This window comes from Nycticebus coucang, chromosome X (genome assembly GCF_027406575.1).
Source record: "Nycticebus coucang isolate mNycCou1 chromosome X, mNycCou1.pri, whole genome shotgun sequence".
Classification (NCBI taxonomy): Eukaryota; Metazoa; Chordata; class Mammalia; order Primates; family Lorisidae; genus Nycticebus; species Nycticebus coucang.
In genome coordinates this window covers 105,362,223-105,388,855 of record NC_069804.1, presented here as the reverse complement: position 1 = coordinate 105,388,855, position 26,633 = coordinate 105,362,223, and the positions used below count along the sequence as shown (strand labels likewise).

The 26,633-nt window shown below is 35.3% G+C and overlaps 1 protein-coding gene across 3 annotated transcripts in view; it reads right to left on the bottom strand.

Annotated features, from left to right (window-relative positions):
• The window catches only part of DIAPH2 (diaphanous related formin 2), a 1,060,116-nt gene that overhangs the window by 510,682 nt on the left and 522,801 nt on the right, over positions 1-26,633 (bottom strand). For all 3 annotated transcript variants that reach the window (XM_053581174.1, XM_053581176.1, XM_053581177.1), the window contains one exon: positions 13,690-13,929. In XM_053581174.1, the coding sequence (XP_053437149.1) occupies positions 13,690-13,929 (240 nt within the window). The remainder of the gene's footprint in view (positions 1-13,689; positions 13,930-26,633) is intronic.

The window sequence follows — 26,633 nt, the reverse complement described above, 5'->3', positions numbered from 1 at the left end:
TTATATGTTTCAGATATCAATCCCTTAAAGAATACCTTCTCCCACTCTGTGGATTGCCCTTTTACTGTGTTGATAAAGTCCTTTGATAATGTGATCATTCCTGTAAATGTCTCCATAGTCCTTATATAAAAGTTTATCAGTATATGCTGTAAGTGGCATTTCTAGGTACTGTTATCTTCAATGTTTCTAGATAGCACCAAATTGTTTACCAAAATGGATGCACCAAGTTATACTCTCACCAGTAATTAACTTTGTCCCTTATGCTTACCCCACTTATATGAACAGAATTTAAAATATTTTCCAATCCCATGGGTATGAAATAGTATATCAGGTGTCGACTACTGTATGATTCCATTCATATGAAGTTCTAAAAAAGCAAAATCATGGTGATTGAAAGTAAATCAGTAGTTGTCTTGAGTGGGAAGTGGAAATCAACTGCACAGGGGCATGAGGAATCTACTCTGGTTGACTGGAGTGGAGGTTCCAAAGGCATATACAAATGTCAAAGTTCATCAAACTTTATACCTAAAGTGAGTAAATTTTACTGTATGTCAATTATACTTTAGTAAAGTTACTTTAAGAAATTGTAGGTTAGGTCCAAGTCTCTCTTGACCATGAACACCTTTTACTTCTAATAAAAAAAAAACAATGGGCTTGGTGCCCGTAGCACAATGGTTATAGCGCCAGCCAGATGCACTAGGGCTGGCAGGTTCAAAGCCAGCCTGGGTCAGATAAACAACAATGACAACTGCAACAATAAAAAAAAATGTAGCCGGATGTTGTGGCACGCGCCTGTAGTCCCAGCTACTTCAGAAGCTTAGGCAAGAGAATTGCTTAAGCTCAGGAGTTTGAGGTTGCTGCCGTGAGCTGTGTTGCCATAGCACTCTACAGAGGGCAACATAGTGAGACTGTCTCAAAAACAAACAAACAAATAAACAACAAAAAAATAAGCAAAAGTCCTAAGGACTTTTTACAAAGTAAATGAACTCCCTGGGTTTTCTTATACACTTACTTTATGAAAGCTAAAATTTGGAAGCATAAAGGGATCTGAATGGGCCAGGCTGTGATTGATGAAAAAATCCTTGGACTCAAGGATCGGCATCCCTCTCTACAGTACTTTCCCACTTCCCTTAGCACAGTTTTCTAAGTATTCTGTTCTAATATATGTATGTGGCTACTTGCTTTAATTTAAAGATTGAGCTCCTTTTCCTAAATAGTCAACCTCTGAATAGCTTCTGTGTCCTTACTCCAGGCTGCCTGGTTCTTAAATCCCTAATACCAAACATTAAATAGCAACTGTTTCATTCTCATTTATCTGGAAAATGTCATGACATCCTCTTGTTAACAGAAATATTATTTGACATTTTTTGCCTAATTAGTGAAACAGGAAGGGTATTGAAATTTACCAATCTTATAATAGTGTCATTATATTATTGTTTTTGAACAGGTACTGATTTAATTTATCCAAAATTTTAAAAATACTAACGATTATATATAGAAAGTAGATAGGAACTTGAGACTCAGTATTAAAGATTTCCTTACTGTAGCATAAAGTACAAGAAAAGTATTCTGAGAAACCAGATTTAAAAAGAAAAAAAAAAACATAAATGAAAGAACAGAAAACAATGAGCAGCAAGGCTTTGTGCTTGTCACCATGACAGAAGTCAGGAAATACAAAATTGAAGACACTGTCTAGAAAACAGAAACAAAGAGCATGTTAGAAAGGAGGCTGGTAAAGGGTTGTTTTCCTTTACAAAGAAGTGGAGCAGCTTTACAGTACAGGACATCATCGAATAGAGTATGTACTTTATTGTCTTATAGTTAGTTAGCCAATGTTTATGAGCAACATAATTTATTTTTCATGTGTGCTATTATATAAAATCCCTTTGCCTCTCCCTACGAACATTTCTCCCCACAAACATTTCTGCCCATCTCTTTCCCTGCCTCTTGCTTTAATATTACACACTCCTTATCTGGCATATAGCTCATAAGCTCCTCAAGGACTGAAGATGTATGTTTTATTTCTTTTTATCCCTGCAAAGCGTCTAGCACAGGGTTCCATAGAGAGTAAAAGCCCAATAAATGTGGCCAACTTTCTGCCAGAGTACTAACTAAAAAGTACTTAAATGTATATAAATAATTTCCAGATTCTCTAAAATTATCACAGAGCTTTATTTTAATATTAACTGCCACTTTATAAACCTTCTTCCATGGTCATTGGGTTCTTGTTAAAGTTGCGAATGCCTTCGTTAGGAGGGCTTCCTTTGACAGGAAAATCAGTTTGTAAGATGAGTGGTCACATTCAGTCACAGTAGCCATGTTTTTTGAACAACAGTCTCATACAGGGTTGAAATCCCCTTTGAACGGAGCTTTTATAGGATAAAAAGGCATTTGTTTTCAAACTTACTAATTATATTCGCTAAATGCTGTTCATGCTGTCAACTTTCCCCCACTGTGAGAATTATAAAATCAGTCATAAGATTTAGCTCAGAAAATGACTACAGCAATTCACAGAATACTCAGCCAGCTGGGTTCATTTAAATCCTCTATGGAAATAGTCTTCATGGTGAACCAAGTAAGACCTACAGCAAGTCCCATAAATCATCATTTTTTGTCTTCTCCAGTGCTGAAAGATGTTTATTGCCACCCCTGCTAGTTGGGGGACTCATCAAGAACAAACAAAAAAAAAATAGTATTTTCGTAAACTAGAGAATTATTCATCTCTGCCAGTTATATTACTCAACAAACCTTAACTATATCCATTATTGTTTACTCACAATGACTTCAACAAGTATTGTTATGGCATAGTATGAACCTGACTATGCTTTTTATATTATTGTAGGAGGATAAAATTTTTTTAAAATGAAAGAAAAATACAGATGTATTCATTTTTTTGTTTCCTTAAAATGCATTAATGAGTCAAAAATTAAGCCATACAGGGATTTCCTATAGAAAACAAATTACACCCTTCCCTATAATCCTATATACAAATCTATATTGTTGACCATTTAATACCTATTGGTAGAAGATAGGAACATAATTTGGCAACTCTAATTTTGCATTTTTCAGTGCTCTTTACAAGTCTGTCAATTTCTGTAAAAGAAGAAATATTTCACTCAATCTTTTCTTTCTTACTACATAATTCTGAAAATCACCCTTCATTCTTCTCATTAATTCATTACCTTTATCTCTCATTTCATGTCTAATCTTTCCATTTCTGAATCTGTCACTCCACATCCATGTACACACACCATTTTTGCCTTGGTCTAATTCATTTTCCTTGGTCCACTCTCTACTATAAAACTTTCAAAAACTGGAGTGTCTTCCATATCAAAATGGTCATGTGTTTGTATAGGGGAGTACAATAACTAGTATACAAGGCAAGTGTGTCCTATATATGTATTCATATATACCCCTCATATACATGCAAGTTACCTAGACATCTAGGAGGCAGGCATAACTATAACATACAAGTTAAAATCAGAGATAGCAGTGTAGGCTTCATAATATTATTCATCAGAGTAAAGGGCCCAGGGTGTGTAGCTTTGTCTGTGTTTGTGTTAGTTTAGGGGACAGAACATTTTAACAAATGTTATGTTTAATAGATAAAAGAAAAACACAAATAAAAAAATAATAGAGGAAAAAATATGAGTCTCCAAAGCAGTCAGTATTGACAAGGAATGTTAATCAGGTTTGCATCAGACAAATTGTATTTATAAACTAATGTTCTCTAGAGAATTTAATAAACTGAAAATTCAGGGGTATAGTGAAGTTTTCACACAAGTTATAGTGCTGTAAATGTGATAATATCTAAACAGATGTAATCAAATTCTGAGATAACAAACAAGTGTTACATTTAAAGTATTAGCTGAATAATTTGCACCAGTAAATGTAAATTAATGAATATTTCAACTTAGAAGAAAAATCTTCAAATAAGCTCATAGGACCTCTATATTTTTAGAGGGAAGGAAGAGAATAAAGGTGTGTGTTTCTTTTAATCAAAGCTTAAGTTAAAAAAATTATGACAATTTCACAATTACAGTAATTTGAAGAAGTCCATCTACACACTATATTAATTCCTGTGTCTGGCATGACTGTATCACTTTACCCTGATGTGACTGGCTTATCACATAGTTTTTTTCTCCCACTGCAATTTCTCTTTCTTTCTTTCTTTTCCTTCCTTTCCTTTCCTTTCCTTTCCCTTTCCCCTTTCCCCTTTCCTTTCCTTTCCTTTCCTTTCCTTCCTTCCTTCCTTTCTCTTTCTTTCTTTCTTTCTTTCTTTCTTTCTTTCTTTCTTTCTTTCTTTCTTTCTTTCTTTCTTTCTTTCTTTCTTTCTTTCTTTCTTTCTTTCTTTCTTTCTTTCTTTCTTTCTTTCTTTCTTTCTTTCTTTCTTTCTTTCTTTCTTTCTTTCTTTCTCTCTTTCTCTCTCTCTCTCTCTCTCTCTCTCTCTCTCTCTCTCTCTCTCTCTCTCCCTCCCTCCCTCCCTCTCTCTCTCCCTCCCTTTCTTTCTTTCTTTTTTTTTTTTTTGCAGCTTTTGGCTGGGGCTGGGTTTGAACCCACCACCTCTGGTATATGGGGCTGGCACCCTACTCCTTTGAGCCATGGGTGCTGCCCCCACATTGCAATTTCTTAATGTGGAATACAGGGAATAGGCAAGATACAATGCATCTCCACATTAATGTAAGTCTAGAAAATGTGTGACTATTTGGAAAAATTAAGACTACCATTTTAGAAGAAGGTACCTCTTAGGACAGAGACAAACACTACCATCATCAAGTTTTCTTTCTACTTAAACAATTGATCTGTACATGTACCACTGTAGTTATGGACAAGGAGACCAGGTACCCTGTATAAGTTGGGAAATATTTGATATTCCAATGAAGGACACTCTTCAAAGCACATGGTAATACATTCACAGGATTACAAAATCAAGGACCCATAATCCTGTGTTTCTAACTTTTGAAGGAGGGTCACATTTTTAAAGAAGATAAACTCCTGCCTGCATTTTGTTCAGATTTTAAATGGCATGAAGGTCATCAGCGGTGAGAGCTTTGGATTGATTTCTGACCCTATAACCAAGTATCTTGATTACTAGAGAAATTAGTTGACCGAAGCAATCTTTTACTATTACCATTTGTTAATCTCTGTGCACAGATTAACAGTATAGGTGCTTTAGGATATAGAAAAGTAACATATAGAAATTAAAAGAGCTTACTGAGAATTGTTTCCTTAAAAAAATAAATTTCACGTTCTCTAAATTTAAACACTTCATTTACCGACTTAAGTAGTATTAATGCTTGCTATTTAAAAATTACAAATTTTGGTGTATTGATGTAGATGAAGAATAGTAGGAAACAAAACCCACGACACAATTATTAAAACTGAATCTAGAATGCTACCACTGGCATAGTACCACAACAGTGTAGCATTTATCTTCAAGCTCAAGAAACTATCCAGTGGTTCCCAACAATGAGAGCCCAGTAAGCAAAATACAATAAAACACAATGGACTTAAATAAAGGTCAACCATCACATAAGCTGAATAAAGGAAACTATTTAAAATTAAGAATGATATTTTGTTCTTGTGTCATTCCATGGTGCTTAGTTTTTTTTAGCAGTCTAAGCTATGGTGAATGTTCTTGCTTCAAAGTAATATAATGAGGCACAGACGGATCTTTAAATTGAAAAGTTTGTGTCCACTGGTCATGAATTATGAACAAATGTTACAGTGTGTCACTATTTCATACAATGACATTTTTAAATGCAAAGTACCATGAATAAGCTCCTTTGCATTTTGCTACAGCATTGAATCTTATATCACTGATTACCAACCAGTGACAAGGAGAGATCATCAAATGAAAATTCTCTGCTGCAAATAGCCCCACAGGAAGGAAAGTTTAAAGGACTCTCAAGAGAAAAAGTGAAGTTTGGAAAGAGGACCTCACATTTCATCCCACTCCCTGCTTGTTCAAGAGTCTAATCTTCCCTTGCACAGAATTTGTTCAAGACAAGTTATAACTCGCAAAGTCATTTTCTTCTCAGCAAACTATCAACCACAATCTCCCCCAAATTCAATTAATGCTAAACATTGTATGTAGAAAAAAGCATGTATCAGTGAAGCCAAAGAGATGGTGCAAATTCTAAAAACAGCATGATCCATTGACATCATTCATTTGTTTAAGTCCCAGGAAAAGTTAGATCCTAACTCAGCCTTTGTCACTGAGTGATCCTGGGTAAGCCATCTCTCTAGAGTCCTCATTCGTAAAATATTCAAAGCAGCAGTTAGCCTCACCTACACAAAATTGATATGTTCTGAGAGCCTATACAACGCTGAGGGACAGCTTTATAATTATTCAGATTATTAGGTGCTATTTTATTACAAATACGTAGGCTATGCTGTCTGGATACATTAAAATCTATTATCAGAAGAGGAACTTTCTATTAATAGGCCTACAATTGCTTCTAACTGAATTTAAATAAAAAAGATAGATTCCACATTTCATAAGCTGCCAGAGAGCCAAGAAAATTCACATGAGGTTTTCCCCATTTCCAGAAGTCTCTAAGTGGCAGAATTGATTCTCTAATTCTTCGAAATGAGCCACACATAACCAAACATTCTGTTATAATGCAATGACAGGCAGGGGGCTGCACAGTTTTGGACATAGAAAATCTATGTTTAAGCCCAAACTTGGGACATTCATTTTCTTTTTAATCTCGTAAACATTGCATAACATCACTGGGCTCTAGTTTCCAATTTGCAAAGTGAGGTTAATAATATTTAACCTCCTTGCATCACAAGGAAAGTACTTTATAAACTATGAAAACACAGGCAACCAAATGTGTGAACTTAGACCAGGATTTATTGATCTCTTTCAGTACATCCTATTTTGGTTTTAAATTAACAGTCCCACATTAATTTATTTGCTAACCCATATTTGATGGTGAATTGCTGGTTGGATTTATAGCAAACAATACATTTTTTTTCAGGGAGGGGGACCATGATGTCAGTTCCTTTATTTTCTCAAGATCATAAAGAAGAGGAGGAACAAACCTGAGCTTCTTACAATCACCCACAAGAATATTTATTAGTTAACAGAAAATTAATAGTTACTCGTTGTTTGAAACCATGGCTCTCACACATTCTTTAACAAAGTTAATTTTGTAACTTTGTCTCGACGATATTCCGAGAAGGCAGAATGTTTATAGTCACATAAAAAGCATCTGAAGACTTGGATTCAAATCCTGGTTCTGTTAGTTTCTTTTTTTTTTTAAACTTCAAAATATGATGAAGGGTACAAATACTTTTGGTTACATGCATTGCTTCTGTAATGCCTGAGCCAGGGTTGTAAGCATGCTCAGCATCCAGTGTTCAGCGTATCCATTAGGTAGGTTTTGACTCCTCCCCTTGTGCCCCCTCACCCTTGCTTGATTTCCACGGAGTTTTACTTTCATCCGTGCACATGTGTGCTCATTGGTTAGTTCCAATTTAATAGATATGCATCATGTTTCATTCTTTTCCATGTGGCAATAATACATTTTGATGTCTTTATAAGTAAATGGTAAGAAAACTCTTACAATTGTATATTCAATAGTTTTGCTGGTAAAAATATAGCCTTTATATCTGAAACAAAATTCTCTCACTTTTTTAAAAAATGAAAATGCTTAAGTCAAATATTAACAACAAATCTTTTATTTCATCAAACTGCCTAACTTAAACTCAGTAGTAATTTATTGAGGGTTTCATATATAATAGACATGGGAAATATAATAAAGATTAAAATATACATCTAAATTCTATGAGTGCTCAGTCTTTTGAAGGAAAGAGAAAAAGAATTTAGTAAATTATGGATATGACCATGTGAGGACCCTGGGAAAAGTGGCCACATGCAAACCAAGGAGAGAGACCTCACCAGAACCCGAATGGCACCTTGATCTTGGACTTTTAGTCTCAAAAACAAAAACTGTGAAAAAATAAATTTCTCTTATTTAAGCCACTCAACATCTAGTATTGTTATGACAGTCCAAGCTGACCCATACATTCACCAAAGCATTGTGCTTTTCTGAGCAATAGTTTTCCCACTGTAGACTCAAGAGACTAGGTTACACGACTTGTTATGCCTGGATTCAAGCTTTATATGAACATAATATACATCATTTCAGTGAAAAATGGTTAGACACTATAACATTATTGGGATAATTATATATGAGTTTTTCTTTAGGTCTTTTATAGATTTTCTCCTGGATTGCAGATTTCTAAATTTTAGTGCCATAGACAATAGTCAATTTATTTTCTTTACAAATCGTATTTTCTAGTAAGTGATCCATTTCACAAGGAAGCTGAACCTATTTTACTTCCCTTCTTACAACTTCTATATGGGAGATGGCTGTTTTCCTTTGTACACTCGGTGTGACAGCTATAATACTGTCACTAATACCATGTGATGGCCTGTAAAATATGAGGCCTTTACATACTACAGACACTCTACATAAATGATGAATGTTAGAAAAAACACAATTATATTATCTATTAATCCAAATAACGCAAACTGATATCTAAAATTTTCACTAGAGTAAACCTCCATGTTTTCTTTAGAGTCCTGTTACAATGTATTTCACATTTCTGAATAAGCATATCATCCTACTGCATCATAATTTGTTGTATCTCTCAGTCCAGCAAGAAGGACTAGAAAGTCACAGCACATACAGTCATATAGTCATATATTAACCTAGGAAAATCAGGGGAAAATAGCTTTTCCTCAGTACATACACAAGAGTTTTTTGCTTTTAAAAGTTTTTTTTTTTTTTTGTAGAGACAGAGTCTTACTTTATGGCCCTCGGTAGAGTGCCGTGGCCTCACACAGCTCACAGCAACCTCCAACTCCTGGGCTTAGGCGATTCTCTTGCCTCAGCCTCCCGAGTAGCTGGGACTACAGGCACCCGCCACAACACCCGGCTATTTTTTGGTTGCAGTTTGGCCGGGGCTGGGTTTGAACCCGCCACCCTCGGCATATGGGGCCGGCGCCTTACTGACTGAGCCACAGGCGCTGCCCTGCTTTTAAAAGTTTTTAAATGGGCTGTAAATGATTAAAAAAATTATGGAAGCAAGATATACTAACTAATGTATAAATAACTAAAAATGTTCTCACAATTTGCCTACTAATATTATTACTTGTTTTCAACATGGATCCAATATTATAGGTAGTGTGTTTTCCTAATTTATCCTCAAATATATTATGATCATTTATAGCTCTGTACCACCATTAAATAGAGCTATTACTGTTCATTTAACATTACAATTTTTCAAAGTACTCTAAAATAGATCATTTTAGCTGACTCTGAAAACAATCCTATGAAAATAAACAAGGGCCACTGTTTTTCCTGACTTTACTGATGAGGAAACTAAGAGAAAAAGGGAGAATAAGTGACTTAATCATGAAAATCTGGCTAGTAATTGGCAATGTGGAAGCTAAAATGTAGGTTCCAAGCCCATAGCTTGGGCTCTCCTCTTGTAAAGTTATAGCTTCTCTTCACATACGCTAATCCTATCTATCTTTCAATCTACCAGTATCACCCAGTCACCAAAGATTCCTCTCTCTCCTGAAATCCCAATTTCCCTCTTTGAACTCCTGCTAATCTCAACAGTCATTAATTTTTGCAGTCACTAACAGCGTACAAAGGGATATTATATAATACTCTGTATATGTATTTCCTGGCTACTCAACTGTGCCATAAGATTTCTAAGGTTTCTTTTTTTCTTTTTTTGACCGGGGCTAGGTTTGAACCCGCCTCCTCCAGCATATGGGACTGGCGCCCTACTCCTTGAGCCACAGGCGCCACCCTAGCTTTCTAAGGTTTCTGTGCATCTTCTTTACTGTTTGTATGCCCCCTGATATACAGACCACCTGTTTGGTTTTGTCTCCGTGTCTGCTTGCTACCCTTCAACTGTTCCTAACCTTTTGTATTCCTATCTTTGGTAGCAGCATCCTTTAAGGCATAATCAATCTTCCATTGCAATATCAAACAAAGTTGTTTGCTCTCACTTGAACATGGGCTATTCTTATAACCCACACTATGATCATCAGAGTCTCTTTCTAGTAGGAATTTGAATCAACACAAAAAAGAGGAGACAAATGGTTGAAGCTGATACATTCCAAAGGTGACATCCTGAACAGATTTCCCATTCATTCCTGCTACATGAATTCTCAAAGTCATCATTGTTGTTGTTCTTTAGAAAGCCAAGTTCCTCAGCTTCTGGCTGAAATACCTCATATCCTTCCAACAAATTCCACTTTTTGCTTGAATCAGGCATAGTCACTTCCTGTTGCTTGCACACAAAGACCCTTATCTGATATACCCACAAATTGGGAGTGTATGGGAAGGCCTGGTCTTTAAAATATTTTCTTCTTACACAGATTATATATGTTATTACATACTGAAAACAAAAATAATAAATGTTTTGAAGTGCAGCACTTCCATTGGTTAGACTTTTAATAACCAACAGGCAAGCACAGGCCAAATTACCATTGGAAACTCATCTTCATTGAAATGATTTTTATTACAGTTCAGCACACTGGTTTGGTAACTAACAAAGTGATAATTCACGGCTGCAAATTAACAAAGCATTTTGGGGTGGGAGTGGTACTTACAGCAATAATACCCTTTAATCCAGACATTTTAGTTAACCTGTTTTCCTTTTCTTCCCAAATATTACAGCAGCCAATTGCAAACATCTGAGATTTCTATACTGCTTCACTACACGACACATCTGATAAATTTAAGTGTTTATAACATGGCTCCTTTTTAACTAGGTGAATATTTTAACATACTCTAGAGCTTCTTGTGAAAAGCATAGGATTACAGTTTTAAATCACTGATTAAGGAAATTATCATCAGAAAAATTCAGGTGAGTAAATGGTATCATTTTGAAGAAAGAATTGACATTCTACAAGGGAAATTCCCTCTGCTATCTTCTTTAAGAAAAAAATCACTAACGAAAATCAACTAAGTAATCTTTTATAATATAACAGAAATTTAACAGCAATTTTATCTAATCAGACATCAGTAGTTAGTTAAGAACATTTCAGACAGATTATAGACCTAAGCTAACTATTTCTATGTACTTCAGTAAATTTCTGTCATTTTAGACATTTTTATCTATTCAGAATCCTTTGTATTCCAGGAACATCCTTTTAATCCTAGACATTATGGGAATATGTATATGATATTTCTCTTTCTTAATGACAAGACTTTTCCTAGAAGTATTTCCCACAAGATAAAAATCCTACTGAAAAGGGAAGGGGAAAGATTTAAAAACCTTCATTTCTTTCTCTTTTGGAACACCTATTACTACATGATAGTATTTCCCACAAGATTATTTTTTATTTTATTTGAAGTTGGCAAAAATCTTTGTGCTGAATCCTTTGAGCATACCTCTAGTGATAGATGTCAGATCAGCGTTGTGTGGAAGAACTTTTATTTGACAGGTAGATGACAAGAAGAAGCCTCTCCAAAATATAAGATGCAACTGTAAAATACTTCTGTGAGGTCAATGTAATCTTTTGTTCCTGTTTACAAATGACTTATGCATTCCTGCTTCAAAGAATCAGTTCATGTAATTAATTTGAATAGTGTGAAATTAAGACACTTGCAAATAAAGGTACATGTTTGTTCAAATTAAGATGGTTTAACATACCTTTGTTATGTGAATTAAAAGTGAAATATTTACCTAATATACAAATCTATGATATTTTCTTTTAATTTACAATTTTTTTTTTTTGTTGTTTTGTAGAGACAGAGTCTCACTGTACCGCCCTCGGGTAGAGTGTCCTGGCGTCACATGGCTCACAGCAACCTCCAACTCTTTGGCTTACGCGATTCTCTTGCCTCAGCCTCCCGAGCAGCTGGGACTACAGGCGCCCGCCACAACGCCCGGCTATTTTTTTGTTGCAGTTTGGCCGGGGCTGGGTTTGAACCCGCCACCCTCGGCATATGGGGCCGGCGCCCTACTCACTGAGCCACAGGCGCCGCCCTTAATTTACAATATTTTTATAAGCATCAAGCAAGAACATTTTTAGACTCACTCACTGTACATATAGGATATAAGCTAACCAAATAGCATCTTGGTAAGAAATGACTTTATTAGCATTGGATATGTGATATACTGTACAGTGAAAAATCTTAACTAAGTAGTTTTATCCCATAAATCTTGCAATGATTTATTCCAATTTATTATAAGCACTGTCTTATTCTTTCTGGCATTATAAAATAATTTCAAATAACCCCATATATCACAAGAAGAGGGAGAAAAATGTTTCCTTGACAAATCTAGCACTGTCAGATAATCTTCCCTATTTTCCTCGCTCTCTTTCCTTATACTCCTCCAAAATACATTAAAGTTAACAGATACAATTCTATTATGCATCCTATTATCTATTAATGTTACTTTTTATGTTTATCTGGGCTAGAAGTACCAGGATCCAATCATGTATATGCAATGTGCTTCTATTTAATACATGAATAAAAAAGAAATCCAATTCCATTCTCAGATTAGGAATTCTTATTAATATACCTCAAGAACTATCCAAAGTTCTGCAGTTTATTCAGATATAAAAGAACAAAAAAGCAAAAGAATGGTGAGATGTCAAAGATAGATTCACTTGTTTTCAGACTTATTTTCATCTCTAACTTTCTTGCAGAACTTCACCTCAGAATCTGGTCAAGTTTCTCCCTGTAATAGACAGATCTTTTTCTTGAATAAGGTGGGTTTTTCTAGCCTAGAAATGGACATATGCAACTGCTTTGAGGCTTCTCTTTTTTCTTTGCTTACTTTTTGTAAGAATTAATTCTCAAAAATAATACTATGCAATGGCTCATTCAAAACAATAGGATGATTACTATTTGATTTTGTTTTAGTTAATGCATGATATACCAGTGCAAGCCTAGTGATACAACACTATTCAACAATGAAGAGTACTATTTGCTTAGTGAAGCACATTATAAAAAGAACTTTGTGGTATTTACCTAACTGAATTTAGCTCCTCAAATACTTTTTAGAGCAGTGCTTCTCAACCTTCCTAATGCTGTGATCCTTTAATACAGTTCTTCATGTTGTGGTGACCCCCAACCATAAAATTATTTTCGTTGCTACTTCGTAACTGTAATTTTGCTACTGTTATGAATCGTAATGTAAATATCTGATATGCAGGAGACCCCCAAAGAAGTGGCAACCCACAGGTTGAGAACCACTGTTTTAGAGAGGTATAGAATAAGTATAAATAGGGATTGAAATATAACATTGCATTTATTTTATAAAAGCAAATTTTATTTTGGTCCATAAACTCCAATAAAATTTAATCAGCAAGAGTTAAGAATAATATTGCAAAATAATTTACATAGTCTTTTGTATTTTACTGAAATAAGACTTTTAAAAACTTTTTGAGATGGGCAGTGCCTGTGGCTCAAAGGGGTGGGGTGCCAGCCCCATATGCCGGAGGTGGCAGGTTCAAACCCAGCCCCGTCCAAAAACTGCAAAAAAAAAAAAAAAAACAACCTATTTGAGATATATTTCACACACCATAAAATTCATCTTTTTAATGTGTACAATTGTGAGTTTTGTGCACTATTGCTTTTTAGAGTAACCCTCTCATAGACAAGAAGATTTTATAAATTATCCTTATAAATGTCATCTTACCTTACAAAGGAAGTTGATCTTAAAACCCAAAGATTGGGCATTTCTTGAGCCTGAGTTCATGTAGTTTCCAACCAAAAGAACTAACTCTAAAAGTCTGTTAAAGCTTTCACTTTTCTTCAGTTCTTCACAGGCAAGAGTTACTGCTATGATGCTTGGTTTGATGTTGTTTACATGTTCTTCAAACGTGAGCTTGAAAAGAATACTATTGAGACGAGGCCGTAACATTTTCACCGAGCTCATCTGTAAGATAAGGAAGGCTCTATGAGAACATACATTTAAAGCCTGATATTTTATATCTTTAGTGGGGATAACTTCATAGACAATACTGTAAAATTTCTACATAAACAAATTCTGAGTTTTAAACAATATTATTTTTGTTTTAAACATTTGAAAGAGTTCATCTAAGTTTTAAATACAGTTGGCTGCTTAGTTTCTTAAAAATAAATTTTAAAGTTTTAAATATAGTTGGCTGCTTAGTTTCTTAAAAATAAAAAATAAATCACCCTTATAGCATTAATATTACTGAAGCTCAGCAGTTGGTATATGCTAATTGCATAATCATTAGCTATCAATAACATACAAACTACCAAAATCTGTCCCTGAGCTAGGAAAATTTATAAACATGAAATTAAGTGAAGAGTTGAGCCACAGATAAAAGATGTTGATGATGATAAAAATATAAGTGGAACATTTCCTAAGAAATTGCCTATTACTATGCTGTTTGAAATCAGAGGACTAGCTATGATTGAGCATTTAGTAATTTTTAAACCTATAATTTCTATTCATAAAATATATTAAATATTTATATATGCTTTAAAGAATTTCACCTACTTGACAGATGTGGATATTAAATAATTAGGTTACAATAAAATCACATGACCTTACTTTCAAGTACTTTATTCAAGAATTCTGTGTTGATTTTCTTCAGAATAGTTCAACTTTGCTTTTAATTACTTGCTTCATAGTATTGGTGCACATTTTATATTCCCTTTGGTAAAATTCCTATGATAATAATTATTTTTAGTTTTTAATTTCTTATAGCCCCAAATTATTTCATTAATTCTCATTCACCAAATGAATTCTGGGAGAGAGGTGGGGGAAGGGTAGAGACATACACACACACACCCCCACAGTGAAAAGGAAGTATAGCAGAACCTCCATAGTTGACCACTTCCCTACATTAACCACCTCCTTAAGTTGACCTAATTTTCATTGACCAGACATGCACCACATGTACATATCAGTACCAAAGGCCTAAATCCTTATGTTGATCACCTCGCATGCTGACTAGTTTGTTCTAGGCCCTTGGGTGGTCAACTTACAGAGGTTCTAAGTATGTAAAAGTATGCTGGAAATATCTACCTGTTACATTTTTACATAGGTCTCATCAATTATGATTAGGTTTGTTATATGGTCAGGGTATTATTATACAAATTGTACAGTTATATAATAAGTGAAATAAGACACTAGTCAGAAAAAGTTCACAATGTGGTCCCAAACTCATAACCAACACAGACACTTGAAAACTATAGCTAGTGAAAAACCAGAACATGATTTTAGGTAGATAAACAGAAATTAAGGTCTAGAGATGTTCACCAGAAAAAGAAAAAGCTTTAAATTCTTGTGACAACAATGTTGAATGAAGGCTTCACAATAGGGGAAAATACAAATGGAAATGGAAATGTATGCACATATGTGTGTGCATGTGTGTGCATGTGTGTGTGTAAATAAGCATGCACAGAACTGAGGCGAAAAGGAAGGGGTAAAGAAAACAGAGTGAGAAATGGGTTTAGGTTAGGCATATAGGACATGTATACCTAGAGGCAGAATTTAGATTGAAGTATCTTAAGAGTAAAGGTAAAGGACAAAAAAGTGGAAGCTAATTCCAAGTCTATGTTGCCATAAACATGCAGGTCTCTTTGTGTATGTCTGGGTGGGAATCACTCTGAGTTCCTATATGCATTTTTCTGCCTCCACTTCTGCCTCTACCACTACTCCAAATCCCTTCCCACTTTATTTTTCCTTTCCTTTTACTCATACCTGGCCATTGCTAACACAGAACCATGTTTTCTGTATGTTTAGGGAATAGTTTTATAGTCTCCCTGGTACCTTAAAAATGCCATAGGGCTACTTTGACCAGCTGCTAGTCACCATGTACCTGCCATCCAGGCCATGCTTTGTAGAGCTTGCAGGGGCCTGGTTTACCAGAGTACCACTGGTCCCAGATGGGTAAGAAACATAACTCTTAGGTGTATGTGGGCTTTTAGTCTTGCTTCACTTCTAATACCATTTTTTTCATTGGTAGTTTTATCCTTTCTGGGCTTTGTATTTTGATCCTTCACCTACAAATTCAGAAAGCATGGATATGATCTTTGTCGTTGTTGTTGTTGTTAAATACCAGCTTCAACTGAAATAATATAACCAAATTAGATTTTAATGATAACAGTAACAATAATAAGTGATGAACATTTGTTGAATACTTTGTGCCAGACATCTATGTATATATTAGACATGTATTAACTGAAGGATTCTCAAAACAATCCTTAGATTATTCTCATTCTAAAGATGATGAAAACAAAGCACAGAAATACAAAGTAACTTGCACAAAGCCAAATTTGTATAATATGTAGGAAATATGAAGATTTGAACTCAGGCCTTCAGGCTACAGATCTCAGATTCTCAACCACTACAACACACTGTCTCTTGAGTCTTATTAGGGGCAGTAACTAAGATTGGTCAAAAGAGAGATTAGTAGCAAGGGGACCCTTGGTAAATCATCAAAATGGCCTGAGAAACAGGCAATGAGGTAGAATGTTAACAGTAGGAAGAGAAAGGAAACAACAGATACAAGAGATAGAATTAAGGAAGAATGAATAGGACTTAGCAACTGACCAGTTACTGGAAGAAAAAGTTAAAGATGGCTCCAAGGTTTTAAGACTTTTGTAAGGTAGAACAATGTTGGCTCTAATGAACACAGAAGGCGGTGCTGATTTGGTATAGCTTATTGATTGGTCGTTTTGATGCAGGGTATGAGGGTCCATGAATTTGTTTCTCCTGCTCTGCCGTTACACTCCAGTAAGCTACTCAGAACTAAGACGACAGAAGCAGGGAAGTGCAGCTTGGTACCAACTTCAATCAAATAGGACTGAATTTAGAAACTTTTATGTGATCTGATTATGTGAAAATGTCTGCCTAATTTTTTGATCTTGTTTCCTGATCTGTAAATAGGGGAAACCAGGCAAATCAGTCTTGTTTTGATGATTAGACTGGAGCCAAATACCTGACCCATTAATATTACTTCTATCTTTTCTGTCTCTGCCTTTAGTGTTGTGGGAAGATAGAATAAAGGGTACTAGCTTTACAAGTGAAAAATGTTGCCTGGCTGTTACCAAAAAACTTTTGTTAGCAGTTAAGTGAATTTCATTGACCCTCTTCTCAAGTGTCAAGTAGTTTATCTTATTACTAACAATGAGGCCATACTATTAAGACTCTAAATCTTAGAGTGATATTCAAATCAAATTTAACACAATGTTATTTAATACAAATCTTGGATAATGTTTTAACTTGAAGAATTTCTTGGAATTGTCCTTTACTTTCCATGCTCACTACTGAAACTCAAATATTGGGGCAGTACCTGTGGCTCAAGGAGTAGGGCGCCAGCCCCATATACCAGAAGGTGGTGGGTTCAAACCCAGCCCCGGCCAAAAATAGCAAAAAAGAAAGAAAGAAACTCAAATATTATATCCTTAAAGGATAGATTACTAAATAGACAATTTAAATGTTCTTCCTGATCCTTCCAGCCTTTTCCTCTCCAAATCCTCATACATGATAAAATTATATCTCTATGATAGGGAAATAATATTGTTTTCTTGACATGTTGAGTTTTTAGCATTATTACGGTATCAGGTAGCATTTATAAATATATAAATGCAGTCCTGGGGTTTAAGGTTTAGAGCTGGCAGATTTGAGAGTTATCTGAATAAATGCTCTGGGGGAAGGGTATTGATGAGAAGTGTATCTGGAGAAGAGAAAAGACTCAAAAATTGCACTTTGTGGAGACCCTAGCAAAGAGTCTTGCATTGGACATCCAACTATTTGCTGATTGATTTTAAAAACACTCCTTAGTGGACTAACCATTTTCTAGATCTTCTTTTACGTAGGACAGATTGTTTACTGAACAAAATTAACAATTGATGGTACAATTTCTCTCAAAATATTGTCTTCAGTTATAATGTTAAACTAGAAATGTCATAGGATTAACTTTTTGAAAATGCTATTATTGCATATAGCAATCTGTCATTAGTTGGTCTGCTTTCAGGAAGAAGTTGTACATAATAAGGGAGTCAAGAGTTGCCCTTTGGTGTGCAAACTTTCCTCATTCATTCAGCCTCTCCAATAAGGATTGGCACATGACAGGAGATAAACACGAGAGTTGATTTAAAAAATAAATAATTTAAAATGAATGTATTCATTCACATAAATAGGAACCAAAATATTCAGTACAAGGCTGGATTGAGAAGAGAATACATGATTTAAGAGGTAGAATAGCACACTGAGTGATGGGAAGGAGGAGGTAACTTATGCAAGGTCATTTTCTGCCAGGTGGGTCATCCCAACCATACTGCCAGGACCAATCTTAGCCCAAATTCAGATCCCCATGTAACTATTTCTCAGGGTAGGGTTCAAGGGAGATTTTTATCTAATCCCAGAAAAGGGAGAGAGAGAATTCTTTGCATTTTTCAAACCAATATGGTATATTGTACTAAAAGAAACTTCTGATTACACTGACATAAGCTTGAACACTTTTATCATTTTCTAGTTGTATTACCTATTGTAAGTTACATAGTGTTTCTATGTCTTTATTTCTTCATCAAGAAAATGTATTCATTAAATTATCCATGCAAGTTGCAGTTGGATTTAAATGAGATACTATACATAACACCCCTGTTATAGTAACTACACAATGGAAGAATTGTAAAACAACAGCTATTCTTATCATTATCCTCTTTATCTGTCCCTAGAAATCCTCAGTAAGAAAGAATCATTGTCAGTAATTGTTCTCCCCAACCCAAGGAAAAGATTTTCTCGTCCATGATTAAGTAATACATGTTTCCAGGAGTGTAAAGAATAGAACTCATTACTCCCTGAATGTACTACAAATATCATGCTCCATTTAGGTATTTTTCATTCATAATATCCATTTCCTATTAGAAATGTTATCAATGAAAATGTATTTTTACAAAATCAAGAGACAATGGAGGAGGTACGCTGTACAGGCACATTTCTTATTTTTAACAAGAGCCACAAAGCACAACACATTGATCATACCAACAGAATTTTCACAATCATCAGTAGGAATTTCTAAGATCAGATCAGGGAAGACTCATAGAAACAGTAGTTGAACCTCTATCAGAGGATTTGGGTATTTAAGAAAATGTCTTGTACAACTAAGCTTAGAAATAATAGGAAGCATTGAGCAACATCCCCAGACACAGATACAATTATTAAAAGGCTCATGTCTCAGAAAGGTACTTGACTATACCTAAGTGATAGAAGTAAATAAAACAAAAACTCTGCTGAAATGTATGTTGGTTTTTAGTTGTGGTCCCTCACAGCATTTTAGATGACTGGCATCCTTTGTTTTATAATTCATTCCTTGAAGTGCTGTGAGATGCTGACCAGAGTGTTGTATTATGTAGGGGATTTATTTGTGTTACGATGTACTTGTCTATCAAATCACATCAAGTGGCTTTCATTTCTTTAGCTGATCTGAACTGTATTTAAAAAAAAAAAAAGTATATTGACAGCTTTAGTGAGAGCAACTACAAGTGGGTTATTTCCCCAAAGATTTAGACATAGTTTTGTTCATATAATTTGAATTTTATACACTTCACTACCTATGCAGCTGGTGAATATTGATCTCCTAACAAACTACCATATGAGTCCACAGAGAAAGAAAAAAGGCACAAATGTAAAAATCATGTCTGAAGGAGGCAGTCGCGTGTGACCTTTAAGGTTACTTCTATCATCTTGCCTTTTGCACCGCTAAGAAACATACAAAAATGCCTTTAATATCCTTCACATGTGAGCATACTTGATCCCTAGTCTCTTCAAGATATATTAATAATTCGTTAGAATTAACAGATAAATTCGTAGAAATATACACATTGGTTACAAAGTGTTTTCCCCAAATAGTTAAATACGATTTGATTCATCCTCCAAAGAATAGGCAAAATAAATTTGTATCTGGGACCATAAAAAAGGAATGCTAATGAAGCTACATTAAAGAAGAATGGACAGCAGGCAGAACTGCTTACAAAAATGAGATTCAGAGTCAATGACTGAGCACAGTTCTGCCTGGAGGTATGGAAATAAAGCAGGGATATTTGTGATTCTCTATAATGTTTTATATTCTGTTAGACAATAAACTCCTCAAGGGTGGGACCTATCCTACTCCTTACTGTATGTTCTGTAGCAAACCCATTACTTGACCTGGACAAAATAATCAATACAAGTGTGCCTAGTATATGGGGTAAATGGAAAATGTTTGCACATTAGATGTCGTAAGAGAAAAGAGCCATAGTTAATCTGCAATGATGCTCTGACAAAATAGAGTGTTGAATACTGATCTCCATCAAAAAATAATGATGTGCTCATAGAGAATATTTCCCCAAAGATAGTGATATGTGGAAATTAGCATGAATAAACATCTACAAATCTTTAGTCTAGAACAGAAATACAAAAACGATGTCAGCCCTAAAAGATCCTGTAAACTTAGAAGCATCACACTAAAAAGTTGAGCAAGAATTTTAAAACAGGCTTGGCACCCATAGCTCAGTGGCTAGGGCACAGGCCACATATACCTGGGCTGGCAGGTTCGAACCCAGCCCAGGCCTGCTAAACAACAATGACAACTATAACAAAAAAAAATAGCTGGGTGTTGTGGTGGGTGCCTGTAGTCCCAGCTACTTGGGAGGTTGAGGCAAGAAAATCGCTTAAGCCTAAGAGTTTGAGGTTGCTGTGAGGTGTGACATTACAGCACTCCACCGAGGGTGATATACTGAGACTTTCTGAAAACAAAACAAAACAAAAGAATTTTAAAACATCCTTCTGAAAACAACTGTTTGAAGCCAAGAATGACCTTAAAAACTAATGCTATGGCTTGGCGCCTGTGGCTCAAGCGGCTAAGGCACCAGCCACATACACCTGAGCTGGCGGGTTCTAATCCAGCCCACCAAACAACAATGACGGCTGCAACCAAAAAATAGCGGGCGTTGTGGTGGGTGCCTGTTGTCCCAGCTACTTGGGAGGCCGAGGCAGGAGACTAGCTTGAGCCCAGGAGTTGGAGGTTGCTGTGAGCTGTGATGCTACGGCACTCTACCCATGGCAACAGCTTGAGGCTCTGTCTCAAAAAAAAACCCTAATGCTATTAGGAGTCAGTGATTTATGAAGGGAGAAGTTAAAGGGTTAAGTTTTGATTTTTTTGAATTTAGAACAACAATCAACAGTGAAATTGATGACATGTATAGCCCTAATTTGGATATTCAATTTTCAAGTGGCTTTATTTTACTTTGTTTTACTGCAAAAACTGCTGGAAATAAGCAGTCCTGCCACAAAAATTGATTATTATGATAAGTTAATGAAAGGAACAAGAATATAAATACGTGGATTTGAGAATGAGTCATGGTAAGTTTTCTTTTACCTGATCTCAAAATTATTAAACCGGCTTTTTCTCAGATAAAATGAATGTACATCTAGAAGTAAGAGCTAGCATTAATATTTACAGGAAGAATGAAAATAGAAACAACCAAGACATTAGATATGAAAACACTGAATACCCTGAATGCAAGCAGACAAAATAAAGAAAAATTCAATTTTCCCAATTAACATGCAAACCTGAGAAATGTTTTAACATTAATGGAACAGAAGACCTACAATTTTCTATCCAAACTAGTTATTTTTGATGATATGTAAGTGAAAAAACGCTCTTAAGGATTTCCTTTTCACCTGGTTAAGCTACCTTGAATAGAGTTCATAAGCTCTTATGATGCTTTTAAAAAATTAAAAGTCACAGTTACTTTATAGTTGTATTTCAGCTATAGGTATAAATCCTCTTTCCTTGCCTTTGTATATTTGTGAATCAAAGAAAAAAATTTAAATGTGCTGTCAGCAATATCACATAATCTGTGCTTTCTATTATAAAGATTTTTACATACAAGGCTATCTCGACATCTTTTTGTTAGATTACGGCTTTAGAATGTTTTTAATTGAAAAATATGGGTAATCCTGAAGTCAGAAAAACAAAGTACTGATTACTAAAAGAACTAATTATTGCCTTCTTTTTCTCAGAAGATGTGTTAGTTTAATAGACACACACAGTATGGGTCTCTATCCCCAGTGCAAGACAAGTGGGAATTTCTATAGCTCTGAGGTTTGAGAACAGCTGAGCTACCAACACACTCAGAAGAGTCTAAAAGCTCCTGCTGGGGGTTCTAACTGCCAGCACTTTCAAAGATCTATGCTTTTTTTCCTGCAAAGGTACAGCACATAATTACAATGATGTACCAAATTCAATTCTGTGGGAGGCAGGATGGAGGACAAGTCAGTGGGAAGCTATGCAGCCAATCTACCCCCCTAAAGAAGAGGATTATTGATCACAGAAGGTGTGGGAACTAGCATATCCCTCTTACCAGGAAATCTGCCTCTAGACAGAGGAAAGGTCCCTGGGTTTTTATTTCTTTTTTCTTTTTTCCTCGTTTTTTTTTTTTTTTATTTTTCCAACCGATTGCATGTGATTATAAGCAAACCCAACGAAGTGGCTATTAAAAAAAACCCAGTCCCCGTCTCAGATAAGTTTATCTCTTTCAAAATTTCCCTCAATTTTGACAATTTATTGTTTTTGTTCATTATTATATTACTGTTATTATTATTTTAATGAATCTTGCAAGCATAATCTTGCTTCTGGCTTATGTCTACCCCTAACTGATGAGATTTTGTTTTTTATCACTTAGAAAGTTAAATAATAATGGAAATTCTATAGGGCACTGGCCAGGGTTAGATAAATAAAATCAGGGAATAGTATTTACTGTTTAGGAAGCGAAGGAAAGAAAAGGTTCAAAAAGGAGCTTAAATTCTTCAATATTATTATGTGCCATATGGGTATGGACTAACACAGGACTGAAAAAAGACTACCTGGGGAGGCGCCTGTGGCTCAGTGGGTAGGGCGCCGGCCCCATGTACCGAGGGTGGCAGGTTCAAACCTGGCCCCAGCCAAACTGCAACAAAAAAATAGCCGGGCATTGTGGCAGGTGCCCGTAGTCCCAGCTACTTGGGAGGCTGAGGCAAGAGAATTGCCTAAGCCCAGGGGTTAGAGGTTCCTATGAGCTATGTGACGCTACAGCACTCTACTCTCTACTAAGGGCAATAAAGTGAGATTCTGTCTCTACAAAAAAAAAAAAAAAGTCTACTTGATTTTGTATTCATGCTAATACATTCAACAAATATTAGTTCAGTACATTTTATATGAATAAAATCAACGTGATACATCCACCATAGAACCTGCAGTCTAGATAGAGTTATAGGCAGTCAATAAATAACCTGACAAACATTTAATTAAAAACCATGATAATTTCTAGAAAGAAAAAGAAAAAAGGTGCTTTGAAAGAGTTTAATAGGGAGTCCTATTTTTGATGGATAAGTAAGTGAAGGCATCACTGGGAAAGCAAAATGTACCCTAATACTTGAAGAATAAGCAGGAGAGAGGGGCAGGCAGTGAGTGGGAGTAAAGTGAAGTGCAGGGTAGCATATGCCATCATCATGGAAAATAACATACAATATGGCTGAGGCATAATGAGCAAGAGGCCAAATGGCAGGAGATGAAAGTAGGAGATGTGGGCAGGTGCCAGACCAGACAATGCCTTGTAGGTCATGGTGAGGAGTTGATACTATTGCTTTAGTGCTGTAGAACACCACTGATATTTGAAGCAGATAAATAATATGATGCAATACAAATACACTCTAGAAATGTCACTCTGAGGGCTGTGCCAAGACTGATTTGGAAAAGGGCAAAAGTGCAAGCGGGGAAAACAAGCTAAAAGTATATTGTAATGGTCGAAAAGAATGACAATGTTGGCTTGGACTGAGGTGGCAGTGGTACAGATGAAGAGAAATGAGTACATTTAACGTATACAGATGTGATTAGAGGTAACTAATGATTGTTACTAGATCAATTTTAATTCATTATTTAAGGCAGAATCTTGATTGTTGATTGTTGAGCAATGAATGAGAAGTAAGGAAGCAGAGAGCAAAAGGAGACGAGTCTTTGCAAAAGTTGATGCTGGGAAACAAAGAGAGGGCAGTAGCTAGCAGAAACTTTAGGGTCAATGAAGGATTTTTAGTCATTCGTTCATTTATCCATTCATTTCAGGCAGTGAGTGATTTTAAAGATTTTTTTTTTTTTCCTGAAGTGCAGGGTAGAATAGAAACTAAAAAACTGAGGACCAACAGGAGTTAACCAACAGGAGTAAGGTAAGCAATAGGAACTATTGTCCTAAAGCAGACAGGGTATATAATAAGGCCCAAAACTGTGGTAGGAAAAGTTCCTATGTTAGTAGAACATCACAATCCTCTCCCTCCCAGTAGAGCACACTGGTTAAAAGCACTGGCTAGTAACTGAGGCTGCCTGGGTTTGAATTCTGTATCTACTACTTAGTATGTAAGCTTGGACAAGTTATCTAGCATTTCTTGACCCGAGTTTCCACATTTATAATATGCAGCCAGTAACAGTACCAACCTCATAGTGTTGTTGTGAGAAATACATGCATAAGGTGGTGTAAGTGAAAAGCCTTCAAATAGAATTTGACCCAGTAAATTCTCAATATATTTTTTTTTCTATTGATAATAATAACAACAATGATACTAGTCATAATAACTGAATATCTCTTTTTTTGAGGTTTGGTTTGACAAAGAAGGAGTTAATAAAAGATATAGCTAGTGATAACTTTGTAGGTAGAACAGATATTGGAGATTCTGAAGTGCTTTTTCTCTAGCAAATAAGAGGTTAGGTTGTTTGTGGTGAGTGAAAAGAATGGGAAGGAGACAGACAGAAGACTTGAGGAGAGTGGGTAAGATTGGTATCCAACATGGACAAATGAAAGGCCACTGAATGGGAACATGTGAAACAGCTGCTAAAACAGCACTGAGAGTCCCACTGAGGCAAAAGCTAATGTGTCATAAAGATACCAATTCACTCAGTTCACCAAAGGGAACTGGAAGGAAGAAAGCCAGAGAGCAAGAGGCGTAATGTGAATGCTAAGGAGTTTGGGTTTTATTCTGTGAATTCAGAGAGACCCCAGAGGGTTTTTATATAGAAATCATATAAAAAAGATAAGTTTTTAAGAAGAATACATTAATAGTGCCAACGGGAGAAGACCGCAGAGGCAGGAATTCTTTCTGGTTGGGAGCCGCTCACATTAGTGCAGATGATTCTACATATATCCAATGGCATATGGTTAAGGGTTAAGAAGTATTGGGGTATATTCACAAAGAAGTGAACACAATTTCAACATATACCTGGAAAAAAATGCTTCAGCAAAATTTTTACTTTTATAGATCAAAAATATACTGTTTTTTAAATCTCAGGCCCGTACTTAGGTTTAATCATTGTCCTATAATTAAATTCAAAATACATTTATTTATTGTGTGTTTTATACATGATATGGTTCTAAGCACAGCAGTGGACACATGTTTAAAAGATTAAGGTATATCATTATTCCAAAAATATTTCCTTGATAATGAGTTTAGCTAATCTTTATTTGACAAATCCTGACTAATATTGTCTTAGGTAACTTACATGGTGTAAACTACTTTGTAACGTCCTTGACTTTTTTTTCCCTCCACAGATATGTAGCTAAGGATGGTGAGAATAAATAAGGGAACCAAGTTACTTCATGTACACACAGCCCGAGGATTATTTACAGTTATGTGCATAAACAAGAAATCTCTTCCATTTTCTATTTTGCTTTTAGTTCAGAAGGTATATTGCTTTTTATGTGCCCAAACTTCATTCCCTCAGTGTGGTACCAAGGATATTTCTCATGAAGGACTTGCTTGGCAAACTAATACATCTTCCGAGATAAACTGCATTCAGAAAAAGAAATGGCTTCAGAGAAATTGTGTGGTGTACCTACTGTAAAACTCATAACCATCATGACACAGCTGAATTCTCAGAGGGTATATAGCCTTACTTCAATTATAATATGAATCCAAGCAGCTTAGGTTTCAAGCATGGACTTTACTCTAGAAAATTTTACTATTTAATATTATACTAAATAGCTGCTAGTTAATAATAACATCTAACCAATTTATTAATTTTCCTTGTCCAAAAATAAGAGAAATACCTTCTGTAGAACCTTTGGATGCTCTATCTGATCCCTAATACACATTCCTGATTTTCTTTGCAAGGATTTGACAGAATCCTCCTACCTCAGTGTAGGCAATGTCATCTCTTGAAATTAGTAAACTATAAACAGGGGCAACCAGTTACCATACATGTTCAAAAGAAACATGCTTAGTCCTATCTATCACAGCTTGACTTTAAATAGGATTTTTAAATTGCAAAGTATCAAATTAGATCAATTCTACTATATTATTTGAAAAGTTATAAAATATTTTGAATGAAGCAGACAGGGTTTGAATATTAGGACCAATACTAATTAAAAATTTCTTAGTATGCAAATGGAAAATGTTCAGTAGGCCAAAGTAGAGCTGACAATCATAATGGAATTATTTATTTACATAGCAAACAAACTTGCATTGAACACCTAAATAAAAAACAGTTTATTCTCTAAAAAATAAAGTAAAGCTTGATGTCTTCTTTTCTGTTTTTTTTTTTAAACCCAACTGTTTGAATACCAAGGTTGGGAAATACTTCAAATATATAACTA